The 24,060-nt window shown below is 40.6% G+C and overlaps 1 protein-coding gene and 1 long non-coding RNA gene across 5 annotated transcripts in view; both read left to right on the forward strand.

The window, feature by feature from the left end:
• Window positions 1-21,527, forward strand: part of MARCHF6 (membrane associated ring-CH-type finger 6) — a 75,372-nt gene extending 53,845 nt beyond the window's left edge. The window contains exons 18-26 of one of the 4 annotated variants that reach the window (XM_081825873.1): window positions 1,333-1,470; window positions 2,491-2,695; window positions 4,492-4,561; window positions 6,554-6,750; window positions 8,433-8,567; window positions 14,755-14,844; window positions 17,283-17,415; window positions 18,138-18,273; window positions 21,115-21,527. In XM_081825873.1, the coding sequence (XP_081681999.1) occupies window positions 1,333-1,470; window positions 2,491-2,695; window positions 4,492-4,561; window positions 6,554-6,750; window positions 8,433-8,567; window positions 14,755-14,844; window positions 17,283-17,415; window positions 18,138-18,273; window positions 21,115-21,205 (1,195 nt within the window). In that variant the 3' untranslated portion in view covers window positions 21,206-21,527. The remainder of the gene's footprint in view (window positions 1-1,332; window positions 1,471-2,490; window positions 2,696-4,491; window positions 4,562-6,553; window positions 6,751-8,432; window positions 8,568-14,754; window positions 14,845-17,282; window positions 17,416-18,137; window positions 18,274-21,114) is intronic. The other 3 variants (XM_081825874.1, XM_081825876.1, XM_081825875.1) reach the window with 3 other exon arrangements.
• On the forward strand, window positions 8,574-14,754 carry LOC145722525 (uncharacterized). Its single transcript, XR_014146839.1, has 2 exons — window positions 8,574-11,462; window positions 11,677-14,754. It is a non-coding gene; the product is annotated as an uncharacterized LOC145722525 (long non-coding RNA).
• Window positions 21,528-24,060: the final 2,533 nt, after the last annotated feature.

Below are 24,060 nucleotides of genomic sequence, written 5' to 3' on the forward strand. Positions count from 1 at the left end.
AAATAGATAAAACATAGTATAGTATATCAGGGGCCATAAATACTGTGGGGAAAAATGAAGCAGACAAAGGGAATAGAGAGAGTGGTCAGAATGGGGTTGTAATTTAGAAGTGACTGATGGGGACCTGAGGAGGGGACAGTTGAGGAAAGCCCTGAAGGAGTGCTGAGGGAGTGAGCCATGTGGATTCCTGGAGGTAGAGTGTCCTTGCAGGGGGTCGGGCAAGTACAGTGACACTGAGGTCTGTTTGAGGAGCAGCAGGAAGGCCAGTTCGGCTGGAGTAGAAGGAAAGCATGGTAGTTGGCTGTGAGGTCAGAAAGGTCATGGGAAGTCAGATCCTAGAGAGGCTCCTAAGCCAGTGTAAGCACTTTGGCTTTAACTTGAGTGATTTAGGGAGTTTCTTGGAAAGGTTGGAACAGAAGAGTGATCTGGTGCAGATTAACGAGTATCACTGTGGCTGCTGGAATGAGAAGAGACTGGCTCAGGGTGGCCAGGGCAGGAGCAGGAAGCCAGCTGGGAGGATAATGCAGGGATCCTGGTGGGAGGGGAGGGTAGCTGAGGTGAAGGAAGTAGCCGTGGAGGTCATGAGAATTGAGATTTAGGGTATTCTTAGAGTCCACTCAGTAGGACTCTTTGAGTGTGAAGTGAAAAAAAGGCAGTCAAGGATGGAAGTTCCTGTCCTGAGCATCTGGAAAGATGGAGTTGCCATTTACTGAGGTGAGGAAGGCTGTGGGGGAACAGGATTAAAAGGGAAGAGTGCAAATTTGATAATGATCAATTTAAGATGTCTAATGTCTATAGGAGACACTGAGTTGGCACTTGGGATATAAAGTTGGGAGTTAGGGTAGATGTCTGAGTGGTACATAGAAATTTACAGAAACATGGTATTTTAAGCCACATGAGTTTGCTTTTATCCAGAGAGCATGCATAGATGAGTGGAGAGAGGAGCAGAGCCTGGGACCCTCATTGTCTCCAGCCCAGGGAGCTGAAGGACAACTAACAGATCTAGAAAGTCATCTAGGGAGAATGTGTTTTGAGGAGCAAGGAGTGACCGGTTGTGTAACGTGTTGCTACACAGCAAGTGAGGTGAGCACCACGACTGATCATCAGGTTTAATGACACCAAGGTCATTGGTGATCCTTGTGGGGAACAGTTTTGGAGGAGTCGGAGGGGGAAGCCTTGCTGGCTTCAAGGGAGAGTGGGGGAGAGGTGATAACGACAGTGAGTTCATAAGACTCTTCCAAGGAGTTTTCCCATCAGATGTTTAACATTTGATATAGTTATAATGGAAAATAGATTCATATTGTGAATTACAGCTGTTTTTAATTGTCTTAGTGATGCTCCAGTGAGTGAACTGTCCCTTGAGCTGCTTCTGCTTCAGGTGGTCTTGCCAGCGCTGCTTGAACAGGGACACACGCGGCAGTGGCTGAAAGGGCTTGTGCGAGCATGGACTGTTACTGCTGGATACTTGCTGTAAGTAGGCCCATGATAACCCTTCTGTACGTTCCATGCACCTCCCCCCTCCCCCGCCGCCACCTCAGGAAATAGTAGTTTTAAGAAGAGACCATTTAGTGGTATCTGCAGGTTCTTTTAATTCTTAATTTTTCTTATTTTTCTAATTATTATTGTCCGTTCTTTTATGGAGAAGGTATGCATGTTTTTACCGTCTTACAGAGGTTTGCTGCTGGCCCAGGTTCTTTGACTGCATTACACAGGGTATAAGTAAACATTTTTTTCAGTGCATTAAAAGCAAACCAACTTAATCCTGATTATTTTTTAAATTTTATTTTATTTAAAGATTTGAGAAAGAGAGAGTGGGGGGGGGGGCGGGCAGAAGGAGAGGGAGAAGCAGACTCCCCACCAAGTAGGGAGTCCAACAGGGGCTCCATCCCAGGACCCCGGGATCATGACCTGAGCTGAAGGCAGAAGCTACACTGACTGAGCCACCCAGGCACCCCAATCCTGATTATTTTAGAAGTCCTATCCTGGCAAGTGGTTTCTCCGGCATTTAGTCAACACGTTGCCTTTTATTTTTTTCAAGCTTTCCATATTAGATACTTATTTTAAAGTTGGATCTTTGTAATTTAAATGTTTCTTTCAGAAAATATGTGGTATTCTGCAGAGACCTTACCGTGAAATCTGCATTTGGTTGTATTGGGTTGAGCAGGTGCCTGTCTCTGCCTGCCCCAAGCTGCCTCCTCCTCGCCCTGGCATGTTTGCCATGACTGAAGTGTGGTCTGGAGGTTGTAGCTGAGCTCCACGCCACAGCAGACATGGTAGCTGAGCTGAATTTGTGGGGTGTTGTGGACATTAACATTAAATTTGGAAAGGTTTACTTTAAAGCAGGTACCAACATTTAGACCAGAATGAAGTACTTAACATTGCTGTGTACAGATTCTACTTGTACATTTTCTACCTTAAGTAATAATAAGAAAGTAAGTCTCATGTCTGCTGTTTATTCTGATCTGAAGTGAGAATGTAATTTTTACACAGGGATCTTCATTCCTATTTATTGGGAGACCAGGAAGAAAACGAGAACAGTGCAAATCAACAAGTTAACAATAATCAGCATGCTCGAAATAACAACGCTATTCCCGTGGTGGGGGAAGGCCTACATGCAGCCCACCAAGCCATACTCCAGCAAGGAGGGCCGGTTGGCTTTCAGCCTTATCGTCGGCCTTTAAATTTTCCACTCAGGGTAGGTACTATAAGACTGAAGTGGAAGTCAAGTTTTTTTCAAATGTCTTTTGAGAAAAGTGCTATTAGCACGTAGTCCTCTGTATAGACATATCTTACAGTCTCCTGACAAGAACCCCTAGCCCTCCCATTAGCAGCCTGATACATGTAAATATCAGGTAAGTTTATCAGATTTTAGAGATGGATCATAGTGTTGGGATTCTGTGTGCTTTTGCTCCCTGCTGTTTGAGAGCAGCAGTGTTAAAGACCCTAGTGAAAATAAGAAATTAACATTATTGATCTAGTTTAGCTATGTGTCAGGAACTGGAATGGGCATTCTATTCTAATGTTTTTCCCACTTACTATCCATCCCAATACTGCAAAGGAGTAGTAATCTCATGTTTACATCTGATGAAACTGAAGACCAGACTGGTTAAGGAAGTGCCTGTCCCAGCACAACTTTCCCCCCAAACTCCACCAAAACTCTTCCTGACAGGGGTCGCCATGGTGGCTTTTGTGTTGTTAAATTTGATCCTCAGGCCTTAGTCCTCACCTCACTTGCTATATGGTAACTTGTTGCACAGTTGGTCACTCCTTGCTCCACAGAACGCTTTTTTGGAAGGCATTCAGGAATCCATGTGGAGGAGGTGATGATTTTAAGTCTCCAAGGTTAGGCCAGACAGAGAACAAAATGGAAAAACGGAAGGGCACTCCAGGTACGTGCCAAACCAAGAGGCAGGTTAGACATGGTAGGTTTGGAACTGCAGGGAATTAAGTGTATCTAGAGGGTGGGGTGTATGCAGGTGAGCGTGAGAGATGGGAGGAGTCCTGGGAGATGAGGCTCTTAGATGGGCAAAAGGTACTTTCTGGCCCAGATCAGAGACAACCGGTAGGAGGTTTCTTAAGCAGCGAAAGCTGACAGCCTTAAAGGCTCCTCTTTAGAGTGTGATTGTACGTGCTTTTCAGTCTTCCCGCTAGAGCTTTGCCTTCTGGGCAGGGGAAGAGGGGTGCCTGGTAAGGTAGAAGGCAAGCAACCCTTGCTCCTTTTCTGCCCAGGGCAGCTGCTTTCCTCTTAGTGTGTTCCCTTTTTATCTGCTCTTCTCAGTGCAGGAACCCCTAGCTACGCGTGGCTATTTACATTTAAACTTAATTAAAAGTGAATACAATTTGTAAGGATGTGGTATGATGATGTGTTAATTACTTTAATGGTGGGAATCCCTTTACAATGTGTACATACAGCAAATCCCATTGTACACTTTATAATTTTGTCAGTTACACCTCAATAAAGCTGAAAAAAGAAAAAAAATCATACTTTTCTAGTGGGATTACACCAGAGTAAATGCAGTGTAAAATTTCATTACTCGTTCACCCTGACCGTGTGTCTGGTGCTCCGTGACCACTTGTGCTGGTGGCTGCTCTGTCGGGCCGTGCAGCTTCCACAGAAAGTTCTAATTGGACAGCACTCTCCTTTCATAAAAACTTGTTTTTGAGAATTTGATTAAAAAGGGAATGTTTTTAGTTTTAATTAATAGGGAAAATTTAAGCTGGTTATGTTTTATTTGTATGCTCTCTGATTAAAAAATATATTTACTTGTTACTTGCTGATGTATCTGACTATATGAAAATATATTTCAAATATTTTCTTTTGGCCAAAATTACGGTAATTTTACCTAGAATAAAAATACCTTTTTATGTGAAATGGAAGGAAACCTGGAAATATAGGCAATTGATTTTTACTGTGAGAATTGTGCTGATTCTTTGAGGGGTGTCATGTTGAGCACATGAACCATTTATGCAGTCTTATGTTTTGCCTTACAGATTTTTTTGTTGATTGTCTTCATGTGTATAACCTTACTGATTGCCAGCCTCATCTGCCTTACTCTACCAGGTATGAGCTAATGACGTGAGAAGATGCTTTGTATCTTTCATCAAGTATAAACTTGAAATAGTTTGCCCCTTATTTTTGATTGAATATGGGATATTGATCTTTTTAGGGCTCCCCCTCTCCTTGGAGTCATTTGTACTGGAACAGAGGGGTGAACAAAATCAAGATAAAATTCCTGATTCAGTTTTAGAAGTAAAGTATATGTGGTCGCTCAGTTTTCTTGGAGATAGTCTCTTTATAGAATGGGTTTTCAAAAAGTTATCTGTGGCTTAAATCATTTTTTCAAGCCAGTCTTTTGATGTTAATTATGTTTGCCCTCACTGTATCTTTCCAGTCCACGGCATGGTGTAACTAGACACTTTATAAAGTCAGACTGTTTCCCTTTATCATCTGGTATTCAAAAATACTAATCTTTAAATTTTGGCTAGACACCATCTCCTTATCTAACAAGTAAGACACTGTGGATGAATATAATAGTTTGTCATGTTCTGCAAAGGTCAGAGGTAAATGGGGTCGAGTCCAAAGCCAGTGACAAAGTCTCAGGAAGAGCTTGCTGCCCCCACCCTCCCAGTTAGTGTGTATAGCAAGCAAGAAAATTCTAAATCATACTGATACATGTTAGCTGCTTAAGAAATCATTAAGTGGAAGATAGTTTTCATCTCTTACAAGCACATAAATGTATATTGAGTTAGTATCTTGATTATAGCACTACCTTTATAATTTTATAAATCAAATTTGTATTAAATACTTGAGTTTTTCCATGAGGGCTAATAAGGTCAGGAAGGAGCAAGTAGAAAATATAATTCCAAGTGAGGTTTCTAAAAATAATGAGAATATTCTCTAATCTGTAGGAATTGTGATTTAACGACAAGTGGTGATAAAAATTTTTTTGCATGTTTCTGAATAATGACTTTGACCTTTAGAACTGTGCTTGCTAAATCCTCACTACTCATAATCACAGCTGTTAAAATGACAAAGTGATTAACGGTTAGGTGCAGTGTAGTAAACATATTGCTGAGAAAACTTAGTTTTTGAATTTTGGACTGTTTTACATTTGTGGTTTTTATGTTCCATTTTCATGTTTTTATCAGAAATATTAAGAAAAACTTGAAGGAAACGTAGTACCTGAATTTGGCAGTAAAAGGACTTTAATTTCATTAAATATTGTTAACTGAATATTTCCCTGTTAACCCAATCTCACCATCTAATGGGAAGAACATAGTCATGTTTAATCCTAGAAATGCTTGGTGTCATATATGCATTTAAGGTGGCGAAGGAGGCTGTTTCCCTCCATGGTTTACTTTCTGATGATAATTTACTACAAATTAAAAACTTAACCCTGTCCTCTCAAAAACACTTGATTAGAAGTATGTGAAATTATATCTATCTATCCATGTGTTTGTTTCACATAACATTTGTCTTTAAAAACAACTTGTCTTCACACCCAAACCATTTTGGGAGGTTGCAAAGAAGTCTTACGAGCATTGCGGCTTGTAAGACTTAACTGTTGATGAGCTGGTTTAATTTAATTGGAGGCAGTGTGGTTCATTGGTCAAGAGCATGAGCTTTGTCACATAGGCATGAGTTCAAATTCAGCCTCCACCCGCACATGACCTTGGTTGGGCAAGGTTCTGTTGCTGAGCTTTGGTTTCCTAATCTTCAGAATGGAGATATAGTGGCTACTTGGGGGATTTGGGGAGGATTAATGATATAATACATGGAAAATGCTCAGCACAGCCATTAGCTTCTTTTAGGTATTTGAAAATAATAAATAGTACTGTATTAAGAGGAAATCAATCCATAGAAAAATACACAAGACATTTGGACCTTGCTGTTCTCTCTAGCCTTATTGAGGAGTATAACCATGTGAAGAAAGTTACTTTATAAATCATCTTGCTTGATGTAGATTTTTATTGGTACATGGTAGAATTTATTTGTATTCACTCTTTATCTGAGGCAGTTTTTACATAGATAGCCATATATCTCATTTATCAGCCTTTCTATTTTCAGTATTTGCTGGCCGTTGGTTAATGTCATTTTGGACGGGGACTGCCAAAATTCATGAGCTCTACACAGCTGCTTGTGGTCTCTATGTTTGCTGGCTCACCATAAGGGCAGTGACGGTGCTCGTGGCATGGATGCCACAGGGACGCAGAGTGATCTTCCAGAAGGTTAAAGAGTGGTCCCTCATGGTAGGTTTTTCTAATAAAGAACTGATCTTATATGACAGGAGTAGTGGATATTTTTTTTCAGTCGTTTCTTTAAATCTTTTCACTTTCATTTCTTCATTATGCTGATAGTGTCAAGAGAATTGATTTTTTTTTTTTTTTAATTAGAAGGACTATTCCTTTAAGACAGTAGTAGCTTTCTGGTTCATTCTGAGAACCATGGTCAGATGTGTCAGATGTATTCAAGGGTCAAAAGAAAATCATGCTATTAAGTGATCCAGTTAGGCCCTTAAGTAAGTAATGCAATTAGAAAAGTTGTTTTGGAAATTCTTAAAGAATAAGATACTCTGTAGAATTTAAAATCAGTTTAAGTGAAAATTTCCTTTAAGATATTTTTTCTAAAATTTGATTTTTTGATCTATTTGAATATGTAAAAATCTTGACTTCAGGATTAAGTTTTACATGTTTTTCATATAAATGGGATTCCTTTAATTACACATTCTATTGCTAATTCAAGAATGTCTTGGCTAATGTGAAAGTGTAGTAAGTAATGGAAATTATTACTCAGTAAAGTACTTAGTTGCACAAAGGTGGGGAAAAAAATGGCAGTGTAAGATGATTGTCCAGGGGTGGTGATTTATTGATTGTGATGTTGGCTATGACTGGTAAATAGGTTTAGGTCACTACTTATGCCTCTTCTTTTGTATAATCCTAGTTTTGTATCTGAATTTAGATTTTCATTTCACTGAAAGGTTAATATTAGTGTTGAAAGAAAAACATGAGATTTATTTTATATTATGAACAGAGGGCTTTAATTGCTATTTAATTCCACAAGATAATGAGACACATAACTATATTTAAAATACAGAAACCAGCTAATACCAGTTTTCATTTGATACTCTTCTTGATCTTTAGTATGCCATTTAAAACAAGTAGTGCATCTTCACCCACATCGTATTAGTCTCTTGTTGAAACAGCAGACATACTCATTGAGGCTACCTTAAGAAAAAGGGAGGTCCTCAGACATCAGAGCCACTCTAAAGACTCCTTTCTTCATCAGGATTCTGTAGTGATGCTTTCATAGTCTTTCTTTTTTTCTCTTTGTTTTGACTTTCATTTTGTGTTGCTTTGTTCAAATTCTAGAGCTGTGGCTCTAGCAATGTGGCTAATGGCTACCATACTGGCAACACAGATATAGGACATTTCTGTCATCATAGTGAGTTTTGTTGGACCATAGAGGGTTCTGAAGGGAGCTAGTTTGATCAGATTGATTAATTACCTTCATTGGGGTTTAACAGAGCCCTTCTCCCTATACCAGGCCACCTCAGGGGTCACAGGTCAGCCTTTGAGTTGGCCGCCATTGGAATAGCAGCTTGGGATAATCAGTAGCTTTTCTTGGACAAACAGAAGCCTACTTCTGAGAATGAGATTGAAAAAAATAGCACAGCCACCTGATTAATATATGTAATAAAATGAATTTTTTAGAATTTTATAGCAAAAATGCATAATAATTTCATGCTTCTGTTATAGCTTGAGCTTGTATATACACATTCAAATTTCAATTAATGGTGTAACATAAAATGTATGTGAGGTAATAATATATTCTGTTAGGCATCAGGTTAAAGAAGAAAAATAAATTTCCAAATGGAATAGTTTAGCTGAAAATCAGAAAGACTCTCTAGTGACATGGCCTCGTTTCCTAATAGATCATGAAGACTTTGATAGTTGCCGTGCTGTTGGCGGGAGTTGTCCCGCTCTTGCTGGGGCTCCTGTTTGAACTGGTTATTGTTGCTCCCCTGAGGGTTCCCTTGGATCAGACTCCTCTTTTTTACCCATGGCAGGTAAGTGCCTGACTTTTGCTCGTGATTTTTCTTTGTGGACCTCGGATCAGAAAAATCCTTCATTTTTTTTTTTTTTTTAAATGATTATAGGTGGTTTGTTTAGAAAGACTCCTTATTTTTTTCTATTGTAGGAACCCTTATAAAATCGATTAAATAATGCATTTTAATCTATTGCCTTCAGAATATGCAGGTCATATAATTCCTTTAAAAGGTCTTTATAGGTTGAAATGTCACTATTCATTTAGGCTTCACATGATATTTAAAGATACAAACTAACATGCATTGATCTTTCCACTTTTTAGTTAGGGTGATATATCTTGCTTCTTTTAGGTTTGAGACTTTAAGCAGTAACTTACATTTTTAAAATAATTACAGCATGTTTTCCCACAAAGTCACAGGCTTATTAAAAAGAGCATTCTGACGAACTTATATAGGTCACAAAAGATCTTAAAGCTAGTAGGGAAACTTTTCTATAGTATTTAGAGCCGGAAATTAGCATCATAGACTTCAAATTCTTAAGAGATCCTAGGGGAAAGAGCTAGGCACTGACTTCGGTCATTCAGAGGCTTCTCAGCCTTGTTTCTGTTTCCTCTTGTATATGACAGTGGATTTACTGGAAATGAAAATTATGTGGGATTTCCCTTCCTCTCCTTTCCAGATGAAGAGCTCCACAAAAACTTCATTTAACAGCACATATTTACATTAGTGCTAAAACCCTGTATTGTATAACTCACTCAGATGGAAATGAGGCCAATGCAGGAACTTCTTGTGCACCTTACAGGCAGGTGGGCCAGACAGACAGGTAACAGGTAGGCTGCTCTGTGACTGGGGCAAGCACAGGTTGCTGCAGCATCATGTGGGAGAGGTATTTATCCTGGTTTTGGGAGTTGGGATTTGGTTTTCTGTAGGGGACAATGTCTAGGACAACCTAGTAGAGTATAGAGGAATGGGTAAGAAAGGAAAATGATACTCTAGGAGGGAGGAGGGGGCAGACCACGCAGTGAGACAGAGCATATGTTTGGAACTGCCTCAAATCCAGTGTGCTCTGGATCAGACTCGGAGAGGAGAGTGAGAGAGAGAGGGAAATAAGCACATGTGATGTCTTTGTATAAGAGATGTATCGCAGTATAGTCAGATAGCATCAGGGATTGAAGGAAAGCTGTTTTTTACAGAATCATGCCAGCTAACAAATGTAGAGGAATTAACAGATTTAGAAAATCAGTATTTTGCGGGCGCCTGGGTGGCTCAGTTGGTTAAGCGACTGCCTTCGGCTCAGGTCATGATCCTGGAGTCCCAGGATCGAGTCCCGCATCGGACTCCCTGCTCAGCAGGGAGTCTGCTTCTCCCTCTGACCCTCCCCCCTCTCATGCTCTCTCTATCTCATTCTCTCTCTCAAATAAATAAATAAAATCTTTAAAAAAAAAAAAAAAAGAAAATCAGTATTTTGCAATAGTTAACAAAATAAATGATTCCAGCAAGGATTGTCAGTGGATACGGAACCCATCAGGTGAAGGTCGATGGGTCTTCAGTTACTATTGCTGCCTAGCAAGTTATGTCACAACTGTGTGGCTTAAAACAACCATTTATTGTGTCCAGAGAGTCTGCAGCCTAGAAAATAAGACCGGCCATATTGACTTGTCTCTGCTCCATGTTACCTGGGGCCTCAGCTGGGAAGACTCAGTAGCCGAGTGTGTTTGAGAGCTGTGGCAGGAATCCTTTGGAAGCATCATCACTCACCTGTGAGGATTGACATTGGTTGTTGGTTTCACCCCAACTGGGCTGTTGGCTGGAGCTCCTGGATGTAACTGGGCTTCCTCACAGCTTGGTAGCGTCAAGGTAGTTGGGCTTCTTATACTGCACTTGAGAGAAAATGAGTGTCCCAACAAGGTAGGAGCTGCGCCACCTTTTATGACCTCATTTCAGAATTCCCACAGTATTGCTTTTCACTACATTCTATTGGATACAAGCAAGACACAGTGGTTGGCCCAGATTCAAGGTAAGGGGCTATAGACCCCAACCACCTAATGGGAGAGGAATTTGCAGGCATGTTTCACACCACTACAATGCAGAAGTAGTTATTTGAATGGTGGCAGTGTCCTCTTACAGATTACTTGATATCCCAAAAGAAAACACAGAACATTACTATGGAAGGAGGTCAGACAGATGCTGCCTTAACCCGGTAATCACTGCAAATGCAGCAAATAGGTACTGTTTGCGTCTTGATGTTATGCAGTGTGCAGCACTGAAAAAGAGCAAGTAGCCCCTGGTATCCAGGAGCTGGCCTAGCATCATCAGCTAGGCCTTGGTGTTCTCCTGTCTGGCAGAAATTTCACAGAACATCAGCATCACACAAGACCACTCTGTGACCGTGATGGAGCCAGACAAAAGCAAGACCCTTTCATAATCCTGTCTGAACACAGGCAAAACATGAGCATTGTCCAAACCGCAGAAATGAGAAGACACCCCCCCATTCCCAGCTAACATCATTGGCTACTACAGTTTTAGCCTCAGTCAGTCCCTGCTTTTGGATAGAATTTAGTAAGAGACCCAATATAGATTACCTCACTTTCTAAAGGATTTGACATAGAGCAAAGCCCTGCTTCCTTAAATTCTCTCCTAGCACCTCAAACAAACCGAAATACTATAATAAGCTTTTCTAACATTCTTAGTGAGCACCCCAGCTTCTGCATACTGTGTGTTCCTCCTCACTGCAGTGAGCAGTAAATGCAGCTTGCACGATTACATGTGTGTCCTTGGTGGTCTTGACAGTACCCAACATTGTCATTTTGCAGAGTAACTGGAAACTATACAGTTTTAAGAATATTTATATTTATGACCTAGCAGTTTCACTTTTCCAGATCTGCTGCAAAGAAATATTTACATGTGGGCGCCTGGGTGGCTCAGTTGGTTAAGCGACTGCCTTCGGCTCAGGTCATGATCCTGGAGTCCCGGGATCGAGTCCCGCATCGGGCTCCCTGCTCAGCAGGGAGTCTGCTTCTCCGTCTGACCCTCACCCCTCTCATGCTCTCTCTCTCATTCTCTCTCTCAAATAAATAAATAAAATCTTTAAAAAAAAAAAAAAAAGAAATATTTACATGTGGGCAGGAAGTACAACCAAGGCTGTTTCCACTGTCATTTTTTATAATGTCAAAATTATAAGCAACCCAGATGTCCATCAGCAGAGAATGACTAAAGAAATGTGATCTATTTTTACTTTGACACTTAGTGCAGCAGTTAAAAAGAGTGAAGTAGAGCTGTATGTTTTGCTATAGATAGCTCTCAGACATGTTTTTTTGGGTTTTTTTGGTTTTTTTAATCTGACAGGGAGATAGAGAACACAGGCAGGCAGAGAAGCAGGGAGAGGGAGAAGCAGGCTCCCCGCAGAGCAGGGAGCCTTATGCGGGACTTGATCCCAGGACCCTGGGATCATGACCTGAGCCAAAGGCAGCCGCTTAACCGACTGAGCCACCCAGGTGCCCTCAGACATGTTTTTAAGTAGAAGAAAAATACAGGTTGTAGATGGATATATACAGCATGGTATCTTTAAAATTCTGGATAAAACTCTAACATTTGACAGAACAGTGTGCTTTGTCTCATTCCTGACTCTAAGCTACTTGCCTTCCCTGTGTCAAGCAGCTATAGATTTATGGGAGATTAGACTCTTGGAATTCTAGCAGAGGAACTAGTATTACGTGTCCTATCCTGTGGGAAAGGTCTAGATATATCAGTGGATCTTTGAAGAGCTTGAACTTGAGCAGTCTGTGGACTTCTCAGGTGAACATGAACCTCACCTGGGTGCCTTCTAGACTCCGAAAGGCCAAAAGAAAGCTGAATTTGTGGGTCAAATCTTCCCTACCTGGGAGCCTGGGACCATAGAGAAGCAGCGGGGAGGCTTTTGCCATGTTCTCTGTAGGAGACTGGTACTTGCTCTCCCAAAGGTCTAAAGGGCTAAAATGTCCTTTTGCAGTCCTTTAGGTTATAGACCTGAGCCTCATCGAACCTGCAGAGAAAAATAACCAAATGCTTTATCTAAGGGAGTGCACAGCAACAACAGAAAAACAGGTCAGGCAGAGCAATCAGAACACATGCCCTGTGACATGGAACTGGTTGCTCACCAAGCCATGAGCATCCAAACAGAAGAATAAAAACGCAGGAGATCAAGGGGAGTGTGTGTGTATGCACACACAATGGCAATAAAACAAAGTGGAACTGTGATGCTGAATCGCATGGATCTCAGACATTCAGTAGATGAATTAAAGACTTGGGTAGTCACCATTGAAGTTATGATTGGGCTCCTGGAAGACCACTGCCCAGCACAGAGCAAAACTGAACAAGTAGGAAGGTGAAGGGAATTTAACATCCCCTAATAAGAGCTCCAGAGTGCAGAAATGAGGCAACATGGAATGAAATAGAAAAATTTAACTGAATTGAAGAAAGTCCTGATTCTGTATGTTAAAGGACTCATCAGATTTGGTGAAGTGGACATTGAGATGAAACTGATAAGAAAAACACATATTTGAGCATATCTTGGTAAGATTTCTGAATTCTAAAGGTAAAGAGAAGTCAAACTTCAAAAAAGAGAATCATATTGGTAGTGAACTTTTTTCTGTAGCACCACAAGCCATGTAGCAGAAGAGCATCTATAGGCCATTGAGAGAAAAGGGAGACAAACCAAGCTTCCTATATCCTGGCATAATGTCATTTAGCTTTTTGTCAGAGTGATGAGCCATTTTTAGGATGTGCAAGAATTCAGAGCATACGTCAACCTTTGATCCCATTTAAAGAAGATTGTCAGAATACTAACCAAATCAGTAAATCAGAACATTAGCCTGAAGATGGTGGACAATGAAAAGGAAAAACGGTATGAGCAAAATCCATATAAAAATGATACTACATCTTTTCTGTGGGATGAATATGTGCAGATACAGGTAAATGCATAGGGGAAAAAATGTGGAGGGTACATACCAGTGTTAGCAGTGGTCGTTGCTGGGGAGGAATCAGGACTTGGGCTGGTAGTCACAGAGGACTCCAGCCTTCTCTGCAAAAGGTTTTGGTTTTATATAAGAATAGATCTAAATGTTCCATGTTATCTTTTAAAAAATACATTAAAGGACGCCTGGATGGCTCAGTCGTTAAGTGTCTGCCTTCGGCTCAGGTCATGATCCCAGGGTCCTGGGATCGAGCCCCACGTCGGGCTCCCTGCTCGGCGGGGAGTCTGCTTCTCCCTCTCTCTCTGCTGCTGCTTCCCCTACTTGTGTTCACATGCGCTCGCTCTCTCTTTCTCGCTCTCTGTTAAATAAATACATAAATAAAATCTTTTTAAAAAATAAATAAAATAATACATAAAAAACAAAACCAGACACCAGGCTATGAAGGATTTTGTGTGCCATGCTGAGGACCTTGGGGTTGTAAGTAGGGAATTGCCCTTATGTGGTCTGATTTGGGCTTTGAGTCATCACGTGGTGGAGGGTGGGGGTGGCAATGACTCCGGCTGCCCGGTGGAGCACGGGTGGGACACTGGCATGAGCAGGCCAGAGGCACAGCGGGGAGCCTGGTGTGGCCCTGGAGGTTCTAATAGCAGTTCAGCAGTACTAGAGCTAGGAGCTCTCTGTGAGCCTTTGGGATAGTTTCTTTAGGCCGAACATGGCTCCACAGGCTATTTTGACATAATTAGCTTGGCTAAAACCAACACGGCAGCCTAAGGTGGTTTGATGAAACAAAATTATGGCACTGTTTTATTTATTTCCTAATTCTCTTGGAAAAGTACTGTAGGTTTCTGAAATATACTAGAATTTGTTTTGTTAGAAACGGTGAAATTGAGCTCTGGTAGGGGGTGCGGGTGTGGGGGAGGGTGGGCAATTTCCCTGGGTTTTCTAGTGTTTGTTAGTCTTCTGTAAAATTGTTACTAATCCTGCAGAACTTCTGGTTTGAAATGAAATATGCAGGAAAATTATATAGCCTCTATGCTGGGTTTATTGCTGAAAATGAAAATCTGTTAAGTGGTTTTTATTTCCCAGGGCGCCTGGGTGGCTTTGTCAGTTAAGCACCCTACTCTTGATTTCAGCTCAGGTCATGATCTCAGGATCCTGGGATCGAGCCCCACGTAGTATCGGGTTCCCTACTTGTCTCCTTCCCCCTGCTCGCTCTCTCTCAAATAAATAAATCTTAAATGGTTTTATTTCCCTAGGACTGGGCACTTGGAGTCCTGCACGCCAAAATCATTGCAGCTATAACACTGATGGGTCCTCAGTGGTGGTTGAAAACAGTAATTGAGCAGGTGAGCAGAGTCAGCTTTCAGGAGAGACTGTGAGTGGCAGAGGTTGTACTTGGCCGCTGGGGTGCTTCCGTTTCGTTTTTCCACCTTTCTGAGTTTTCTACACATTTTCTCTAATAAGCATATATAACTTTTTTTTTTTAAAAGAAGAAGACAGTTCGCTGTTTTATCACCATGAATTTTCATCAGCCACTATTTTAAAACTTCCCTTATCTGAAGTTTAACCAGTGGCTTAGAGTACCTAAAACCCTGTCTAAAGTAAAGGCCAAAATTAGCATATATGATTTCTTTTCAGGGCAGGAGTTCTGATGTAGGCTTGGTATTCAGTTTTCTAAATCTGTAGTAGAGTAAAGCGGTTACTGTTCAAGACAATAAATAAAGGGCAGGCGCACCTGGGTGGCACAGTTGATTGAGCATCCAGCTCTTGGTTTTGTCTCAGGTCGTGATCTCAGGGTCGTGACAAGCCCTGTGTCCACCTTTGTGCTCAGTGCAGAGTCTGCTTGAGATTCTCTCTCCCTCTCCTCTGCCCCTCTTGCTTGTACACACGCCCTCTCTCTCTCTCTCAAATAAATAAATCTTTTTAAAAATAAAGGGCAGGAGGGCGCCTGGGTGGCTCAGTTGGTTAAGCGACTGCCTTCGTCGGCTCAGGTCATGATCCTGGAGTCCCGGCATCAAGTCCCGCATCGGGCTCCCTGCTCAGCAGGGAGTCTGCTTCTCCCTCTGACCCTCACCCCTCTCATGCTCTCTCTCTCATTCTCTCTCTCAAATAAATAAATAAAGTCTTTAAAAAAATAAAAAAATAATAAAGGGCAGGAAAAAATAGATTGATAAAGTAAAGCTGAAACTGTACATCTGAAACTAATAAAACACTGTATGTTATTAACTATAATTAAAATAAAAACTTAAAAATATATATATCCCAGAGCCTTAAAAAATAGTAAAAATAAAAACACGTATCTTAATTTAAGAAAAAGCAAAGCTGTTTGGGAATATTCTAGCTGCATAGCACCTAAGACTATTACTCTATTGTTGGAACTGTCAGATAACTTGATCATTGTGGTGATAACCTTGAAAAAAGTAGATTGTGCTTCTGTACTCTGATAATAGGCTGGGAATTACGATAATTCACTTCAGGAAGATTTCTATCTAAAATAACTAACATAACAGATTTTGGTACATACTTCTTTAAATTTTAATTGTCTAGAAAATGTACTTGTGGGCAACACTCTTATCCTTAGGTTAGTGCCAAATAGGTGTTACAGTTCTGTAGCAGTAAAGGTACATCTCCTTTTGATGTATAGGAAATAAAGACAGTAGTTCTCAGCTCAGTATGCACAAGAAAATTGTCAAAAAAAATTCCTGAACCCAGAGATTTCTGGAGGTAGGGTGAGCCAGGGAGTTGCTGTATGTTCACATGCATCTCTCCACTGTGGAGTCTCCAGGTGAGACTCTGGCCCTTGCAAAGGAGTGTGAAGAATAAGGGTTTAATCACAGTTGGAGGCTGTGAAACATTGTTGATCTTTTTAATATTTTGCTCTCTGACGCCTTCTTTTCTCTTACATATGTGTAAGTTTGAGTAAAAGGTTTGAGAAACACTGGGGTGCCTTGTTGCATTGATTTAAATGCATTTGGGTTAAATAGGTTTCTTTGGATTGGAAGCATGCCTTTGGAGGGTTAAGCCTATTGTGATGCACATCTGAATGCTCTGGCCCATTCCTGAGGGATTGGGTTGAATTGCAGGGTACTCTGCTGGGGCCACAAGTTCAAGTGCTGGGGAGAAAACAGGAACAGTCTTCTTCTGTCCCCCTCTGCACACCATCTTTATTTTCCGTTATTCCCAAAGTTTTCCCACTTCCATTCGTTCTTTCCCCTGAAGTACTATTCATTAGAACTTTCTGAATATGATGAAAATATTGTAGAAATTCTTGAAGTAAAAAAAAATTCACTGTAGAATTCTTTCATATTAAATTTTTATATAAAATAACTTTGATTTGTCAAAATTTCATTTATACAGGCTTTTCAGGAACATGTTTCCTGTTGATAATGTTTTCTTATATTCAGATGAAATGAATGCAATTTTGAGTAATAATACAGATCACTCACACAAGATGTGTGTGCCGTTGTTTCAGGTTATGTGGTCTTCATCTAACATTATTGGATGTGTCTGGCATTGTATGGTGCAAGCTAGTGTAGTCAGGATTCTCAATTGGTGTCTTATTTTATCCCTCAGCAGAGTTAACTACAAAGTGTAAGGAAGTAAATGCATTTCTGTAAAAACTTTGTGAGCACCATACTTAGGTTGGTGTTCAAAATTTGTCTTGACTTTGGGAAAAATAACCAATAAATTTAACTCCCTGTGGCTTGGATTCAGTAGAGATTGCTCTGTTAATTGGAGGAATTTGTCATGTATCCTTGTTCTGATTTTCTCCTTCATGTTTCAGGTTTATGCAAATGGCATCCGGAACATTGACCTTCACTATATCATTCGTAAATTGGCAGCGCCAGTGATCTCTGTGCTCTTGCTTTCCCTGTGTGTACCTTACGTCATAGCGTCCGGCGTTGTTCCTTTACTAGGTGGGTAATGCTGGCTGGGGAGCTGAAGAGAGCACCTTTATGAACACCACTATATTAGTGTCACTTCCAGTATCATAGGCCGTCTGGCTCCATATGATTAAGTTGTAAATATAAATCTAGCTAAAACAGTGATTTCAGAAGACTATTTTTCTTAGACTTGACAACTTAGGGCAAGATTTGGAGAATCATAAAGCTCCTTGGTATAGTTTTTTTCTCTAGGTGAGAAAGTATTAACATTTACACTGTCCCCAAAATAGGAACAGATTTCCTTCAGGTTGTCTCCTGACTAGAAGTGCTGTGATCCCATACTTGTAAAATCAAGGGAAAATGTTGTTATATTTAATTTTCAAAACGTTCTTTACCATAAAAGGAAAAGCAAAGAGGGGCTGATAACTAGATATTATCAATTGTGTGCTGAAGAGTCCTCACAGGACCTTAAACCCAGCATATGTTCAGAATGATAAGCACAAAGTTTTCCCCTCCAAATCTTTTTCTCCTGAGTTCCCCCTCTCAGTGACTAGTGTTACCCAACAGGCTGCATGAGTCAGAAACCTTGTAGGTCATCTGTGTCACCTGAGTCTCTCTGCCTTCCTTACTCCATTTCACACACGAGTTTCAGTTTTAATTGAGCACCACCAGTCCCTTCTTCCTAGGGGAAGAACATATTTTCGTTTCCCTGTCCTTCCACATACACTTAGAGTTTTTCTTTTTTGGTTTTACAGGTGTTACTGCGGAAATGCAAAACTTGGTCCACCGGCGAATTTATCCATTTTTACTGATGGTTGTGGTATTGATGGGGATCTTGTCCTTCCAGGTCCGCCAGTTCAAGCGCCTTTATGAACACATTAAAAATGACAAGTAAGTCTAGACGTCCATTCATCTAGCTTAAGATGTCTCATTTTTTAATTTTTCTTTCTAATATAAGTCATCATTGGGAAGAGTGTTCAGATTCTGGATATATTTTGAGGTAGAATTAATAGGATTCGCTAACAGATTGGATGTTGAGTGTGAAGAAAGCGTTATCAAGGACTCAGTTGGGCCAAGCAACTGGGCATACATAGTTATCATTTATGGAGATGAAAAGACTAGGAGAAACTAGGAAAGGGGAGGAAGACTTTCTAATGCCCGTTCCAAATAGTTTTTAGTCTGTTTCCAAATGTTTTGGTCTGACAATATATTAAATAGTTTTGGATAAAAATAAGAAGCCTGCATGAGGACTCAACCTGCCTCAGCCCTGCCTGCAGCGGGGGACCACTGGGTTACTCTGATCATTGCTGAGGGAGGCTGTGAGGCCCCTGCAGAAGTATTGTAGGGCCTCTGTTTGGGGGACACTGTGACCTGACCTCAGTGAGAGACTGACAGCGGCCAAGGGAAACACCTTCCGGGGATAATCGCCCTCTCACCTTCCGTGTTCTGACAGAAAGCTGAGTCCTCTTCTGGTTTAGTGGTGTCCAGCAGGGAAGGGGAGTTTATAACTCTCCATCCGGGTTTGCCTGGAAAGTCCCAGTGAACACGTGCCATCTCGTGTCCTTGTTAACAATACCCCCGTTTATTTGTGAGTGTCTCAGTTTAGACAGCAGATTATATGGTCACCTTATTTACTCTGAGGATTCGTAAGAGTAATATTTTTAAGAATGAAATTCAGGATGTTCAAGGTTTCTCCAAAGCATTTGCTGGCAGTAAAAGGACAAGTACACTTCGGCGGTCAGAGTAGAAAATTCTGTCCACCAAGAAAGAACAGAGAGGGGGGGATGTCAGTGATGAATGTCAGTTCGTGTCACTTTGCTTGTTTAGGATGACGAATAAGTTCTGCAGGCAGAAAGCAAACGAGACACGGCCTCGGCTTCTGCTGCTTTCTTCTTCAGTGCTTGTGCCCCGGCCTGCTCCCCTGCTCAGCTGCCCCGGTGTCCTTTCTCACCCCCCTCCCAGCCTTTCTTATTTGTCACTTTCTGCAGCGCAGTGTACTCTTTTCTCTCTCCCCATTTGTTCCTTCATGTAGAAAACTGTTGAAGTGCAGGCTCCCTAGAGGCCCCATCTTGGGTGCTGTTGTTTACCTGTTCTCTAGCAGTATTTGAGCGTGGGCTGTGCGTGGGGCCGGCCAGGGCACAAGAGGGTGCTGGGGCATTAGGGAAAGTGGGGGATGTGTTCAGAGTCTCCTTTTTCTGCCACTGAGTTACTTTTTGGTCCTGGGCAAGTTAACTCACACCATTTCTTTCTATGCTTTTCATTGCCTTTTCATTGCCGTAATGCTAACCCCTTGACATGACTTGGTATGTTTTGTGATGACGTGTATGTCAGGTAGAGCTGTGTGTATTACATTAGAGTCAATTCAGTTGTCATTGTTTAAAACACTTATAAAATTCTCACAGTTTAAAAATCCACTTGTTAGTTGGGGAACAGTGTGGAAAGGAGTCGTAAACTTTTAGAAATGAATTGGGAAGACAGAAAGTATTAAACAGTGGGATCATGGATGAAGAAACCGTAGGATTAGTGAAATGTTTTAAAAAGTGACACGTTAAGCTACTTGGCATAAACTGCCAAAATACCTCATTAGGCTAGTATTTATTAGCAGAAAAGTGGTAGGTGAAGGTCAAGGTAGAAAAAGTAATGGTGAAAGTTTCTACCCTGAGTCTTTAGCACATGCCAGGCCTTTGTTGCCATGGCCTTTGTATGCTTTCTGTTTCTTACAGTGATCATGGGACATGGTACTGTTGTTCTTACTTTATTGATGAGTAAACTGGGTCTCAAAGACCCAGCTCCCGGGCCACCCTGTCACGGGCTGGCTTCACTCTCCCCTGCTTGCACAGGTGGCTAAGGACTTACAGGCCACTCCTTAGTCTGCAGTGCTGACTCCAAATGGGCACCTGTCACCCCGGCCTCCTGGAGCTCTTTGCGACGTCCTCAGCTTGGTCAGCCACTGTCCTCCGAGGGTCAACCTGCAGGCCAATCCCCCCATTTAGTGAGGCACACCACTGCTTCTCCACAATGGCTGCTGTCGTCCTGGGGATGTGACATCTTGTCATTCCAGCATGGTCACTTCTGTTTCTAGTTCTGCAGCGGCTGCATCCTTGGCCCTTTCCTCCCTCTCAACATAACATGTGAGTTAGGAACACACAGTGCTCTGTTCTTGGGCCACAACCTCCTGCCTTCTGTTCCTTGCATTCACTCACCTCTCTGCCATCTCCCCTTTGACCTCATTGAAAACTTTGCCCTTTGATTACTCCTTTTCTCTAGAGCTAGAGGTTTTCCGGTCCCCTTGCCTCCCTACCTAGCTTTCTGAAGGCCATAATTCTAGTCTGTTTTTCTTCGGATCTGTCCACTAAGCTGTTTTATAAAATATCTTTACCAGAGAAATCCCCTGAAAAAGCTTACTGTGCCTTACCTCCCAAGTGTGTGAGTTTGTGAGAACCCCTGACATATGGACCAGAGCACATGCTCCATTGCCCAGCATCTGAGACCTTCCAACATCTGCCGTTCTCCTGTTTTCCCACTGGCCTGCAACTCCCTGTGAGGTGGCTGCTTGTGCGCCTCTTGCCAGGTGTTCATTCTCGAGCTCCCTTCTACCGATCTAACCATTGCAGGGTTTTAAGTTGGAATGATCTGATTTGCATTTAAAAACTGTATCCCTGGCTGCTCTTAGGAAGAATGTTTAAATATGTAAGATCATGTAAGAGTAACCACCCTGTTTTTACAACCTAGATACCTTGTGGGCCAACGCCTCGTGAATTATGAACGGAAATCTGGCAAACAAGGCACATCTCCGCCACCTCCACAGTCGTCCCAAGAATAAAGTGGTTGTCTCAGCTACCTTGACCTTCCCCTTGCCTTTACGTGTCCTTTTTTGTGGACTTCTCTCTTTGGAGATTTTTCCCAGTGATCTCTCAGCATTGTTTTTAAGTTAACTGTATTTGACTTGTGTTCTCAGCATTCAGAGAGCAGCAGTGCAAGGCTCTGCTGCCCTTCCTGCATCTTCCGACATCATAGCTGTTTGAGATCTGTACATGTGTAAATAGAAGTTCCTGGATACCCTAAAACCTTGGATTAAACAGAATGTGCATTGTACATCTTTAAACAAAATGTATATTAATTTATTAAATCTAGTTGTCACTTTATTTTGGACCTGCTGTGATCTTGACAGGAAACGTGCCACAGAGCCATAGTGCAAAGGCAAGACTTTTTAATGACGTCTTTTGGAGCGCAAGTATCATGGTGTTCCTAGCGGTTCGTATTAAGTAAACTGTACATTCTGTCTTTCTTGGCTGTTCAGACCTCACCAAGAACTTGAAAGGAAACAAGTAGAAATCAGCAGTGGAGTGTTTGTGGTAAGAGAACATGAACTCTGTGCTTCACTGTCAATCGTTTTTGGAAGTTATTTTGTATAGCACCAAAGCTGTTGTACATTTTCTACTGCTTGATTTTTTTTCACATGTCTGTGTTTATAATATTGTATAGTATCTTGTGCTAGGTGAGGAAATTCTTTTTAATTTTGATAATTTAATATTCCTAGTGATCAGCATTAGGGGTTGGGATTTTGTGCTTGTTAGGGGCATGTCTATGTTTAGAGAAAACAAGTCCACAAGAACATTTTCATTAGTTCCCTCCAGCCCCCCTTTTCCATACACAGCTGTCTTTTTTTCCTTTTTGGCAGCAGTGGCCAGAAGTCATGCAGGATCACAAGTCTTATAAAATAACATCACCAACAATGCATCATACTGGAATTAGAACACACTGAGATGTTTCTTAAATGTAGATATGGTTTGTGGTCTTAGACCAGCAGCATTAGAGAAGACTGGTTAGAACACCTGGTCCTGCTGGTTAGTGCACCGTTGGGTGAGGATTAGGGAGTACATTTTTCCTAGTTTTCCATGAGTAAATCCCAAAGTTGCCAGAGCTTTTTATTTACAGAATTGAACTACAAATAAAACCAACTTGATTGTAGTTGTCCAGAAGGAAGCTGGCTTGAGCTGGCCTTTCAACATAGGAGTGAAGAATGTATTTCATTGGAAATGTGTTGTAAAATCTCAGAAAACTGAATACTTATAAATTTGGTTTCCCCTTATAACCAAAGCTTCAAGTAAGGAGTTTAGAGAAATAGAACAGTTGGGCACATAATCCAAGTATTTAATGGTAATGGTATATTGTAAGGGTGGTGTTTGCTTTTGAATAATAACCTAGAAATTCTCAGAGAAAAATGGACAGCATAGGTCTTCAGGAACTCTTAAAGAGTTTCCATATAGTATTAAAATGTATAGAGTCTAATCTGAAGATTTTTTAAATATTAAAGTCAGCCAAACATAAGCTACCAAAACAAACATGTTCTGGTTGTTTTATATTTCAACAATTTTTCCCAAAGTGTGGTGATTACTTTACTTTAAAAATATATTTTAAAACATCAGTATCAAAAAAAAAAGCTTGACTTAGGGTTCAGTGTTACACTTTTTGGCACTTTGTAGCAGTCCTTTCTCTTGTAATCTGAAATAAGGTCTTTGCTTAACCCTACCTTTACTTAGAAATTTAGTCCTACTTTAAAAAATTAAGAGCATTTTAAAATGTAATGCCACCTGTTGTGGTGTGTTTCTATATAAATTGTTCTCTTTGGGAGAAAAATATTATCAATTGGTCACATAACTTGATTATATTAATTTAAATTTCTTTTTTAATTTTTCAGAGAATTTGTAGATCTTGATATAAAGTCATTGGAACACATTTATCTGTTTTACCAGGAAGAGCTCTAGGCAGATACCATAAAAGATTAAAAATTGTTATTCTACAGAATTTTAAATGAATCTTACCAGATATTTTGTAAAAAAAAACAAAAACAAAAAAAAAAACCAAACTTATATATGAATGTGTATGAATGGCCAAAAGTTGCCCTCCATTTCACTGGTGATAACTTTATCTTGTTGTACTTAAGGATTTCCTCTTGGTTTTCAGTTGTGCTTTGTCCTCTTTTCGATCAGATGAATACTTCCGTAAGGAAAGCATTTGCTGGCATAATATTTACATGGGTAGCATCAGGATTTTATTATTAACCAACAGTCTTATAAACATTTGAAACCTCTAGTTCAGAAAGTCCTAGTATTGCTGCCCTTCTTCCTGTAGATTTTTTTTTTATATAAAATAGCATAGTTTTGCTTCATTTTACATGTCTTCAAGGAAGTTAATTAGGAAGGACCTTTTTGCTTTATTTTTAACTTTATAAATTGAAAACAAATCAACATTTGGGAGTTAGTTTCACATGACCACTTATCAAATGGTCATAGTATGAAGTGTGCAGTTGTTCCTTATTAGCAAATTATGTTTGATTTTTAAACTACTAAATACTAATAGTTGAGGTGAAAACTGAAGAAAATGCCAATGTGAAGTTTATGTATAGCTAGCCTTAAAGTTCCATGTTTTTAGGTGATTTTTTTCCTGTTTGCTGGAGAAACAGTGGAAATTGGACATCTCAATTCCAGATGTAAACAAAAAGTAATTTTTTATTTCAACATCTAATATAGCTGTTATTACTGTGGATTCTTGTGTTTTTTTCTTTCCCTTATTCAAGTAATAGAGAATAACCTTTTCTTAAATGATTTGGTCTTAGAGATGTCATTTCTGTATTGGCAAATGCTATTATTAAAATGTAACTCTTGAATTTAGGTT

This window comes from Leptonychotes weddellii, chromosome 7 (assembly GCF_054177405.1).
Source record: "Leptonychotes weddellii isolate Sample4059 chromosome 7, ASM5417740v2, whole genome shotgun sequence".
Classification (NCBI taxonomy): Eukaryota; Metazoa; Chordata; class Mammalia; order Carnivora; family Phocidae; genus Leptonychotes; species Leptonychotes weddellii.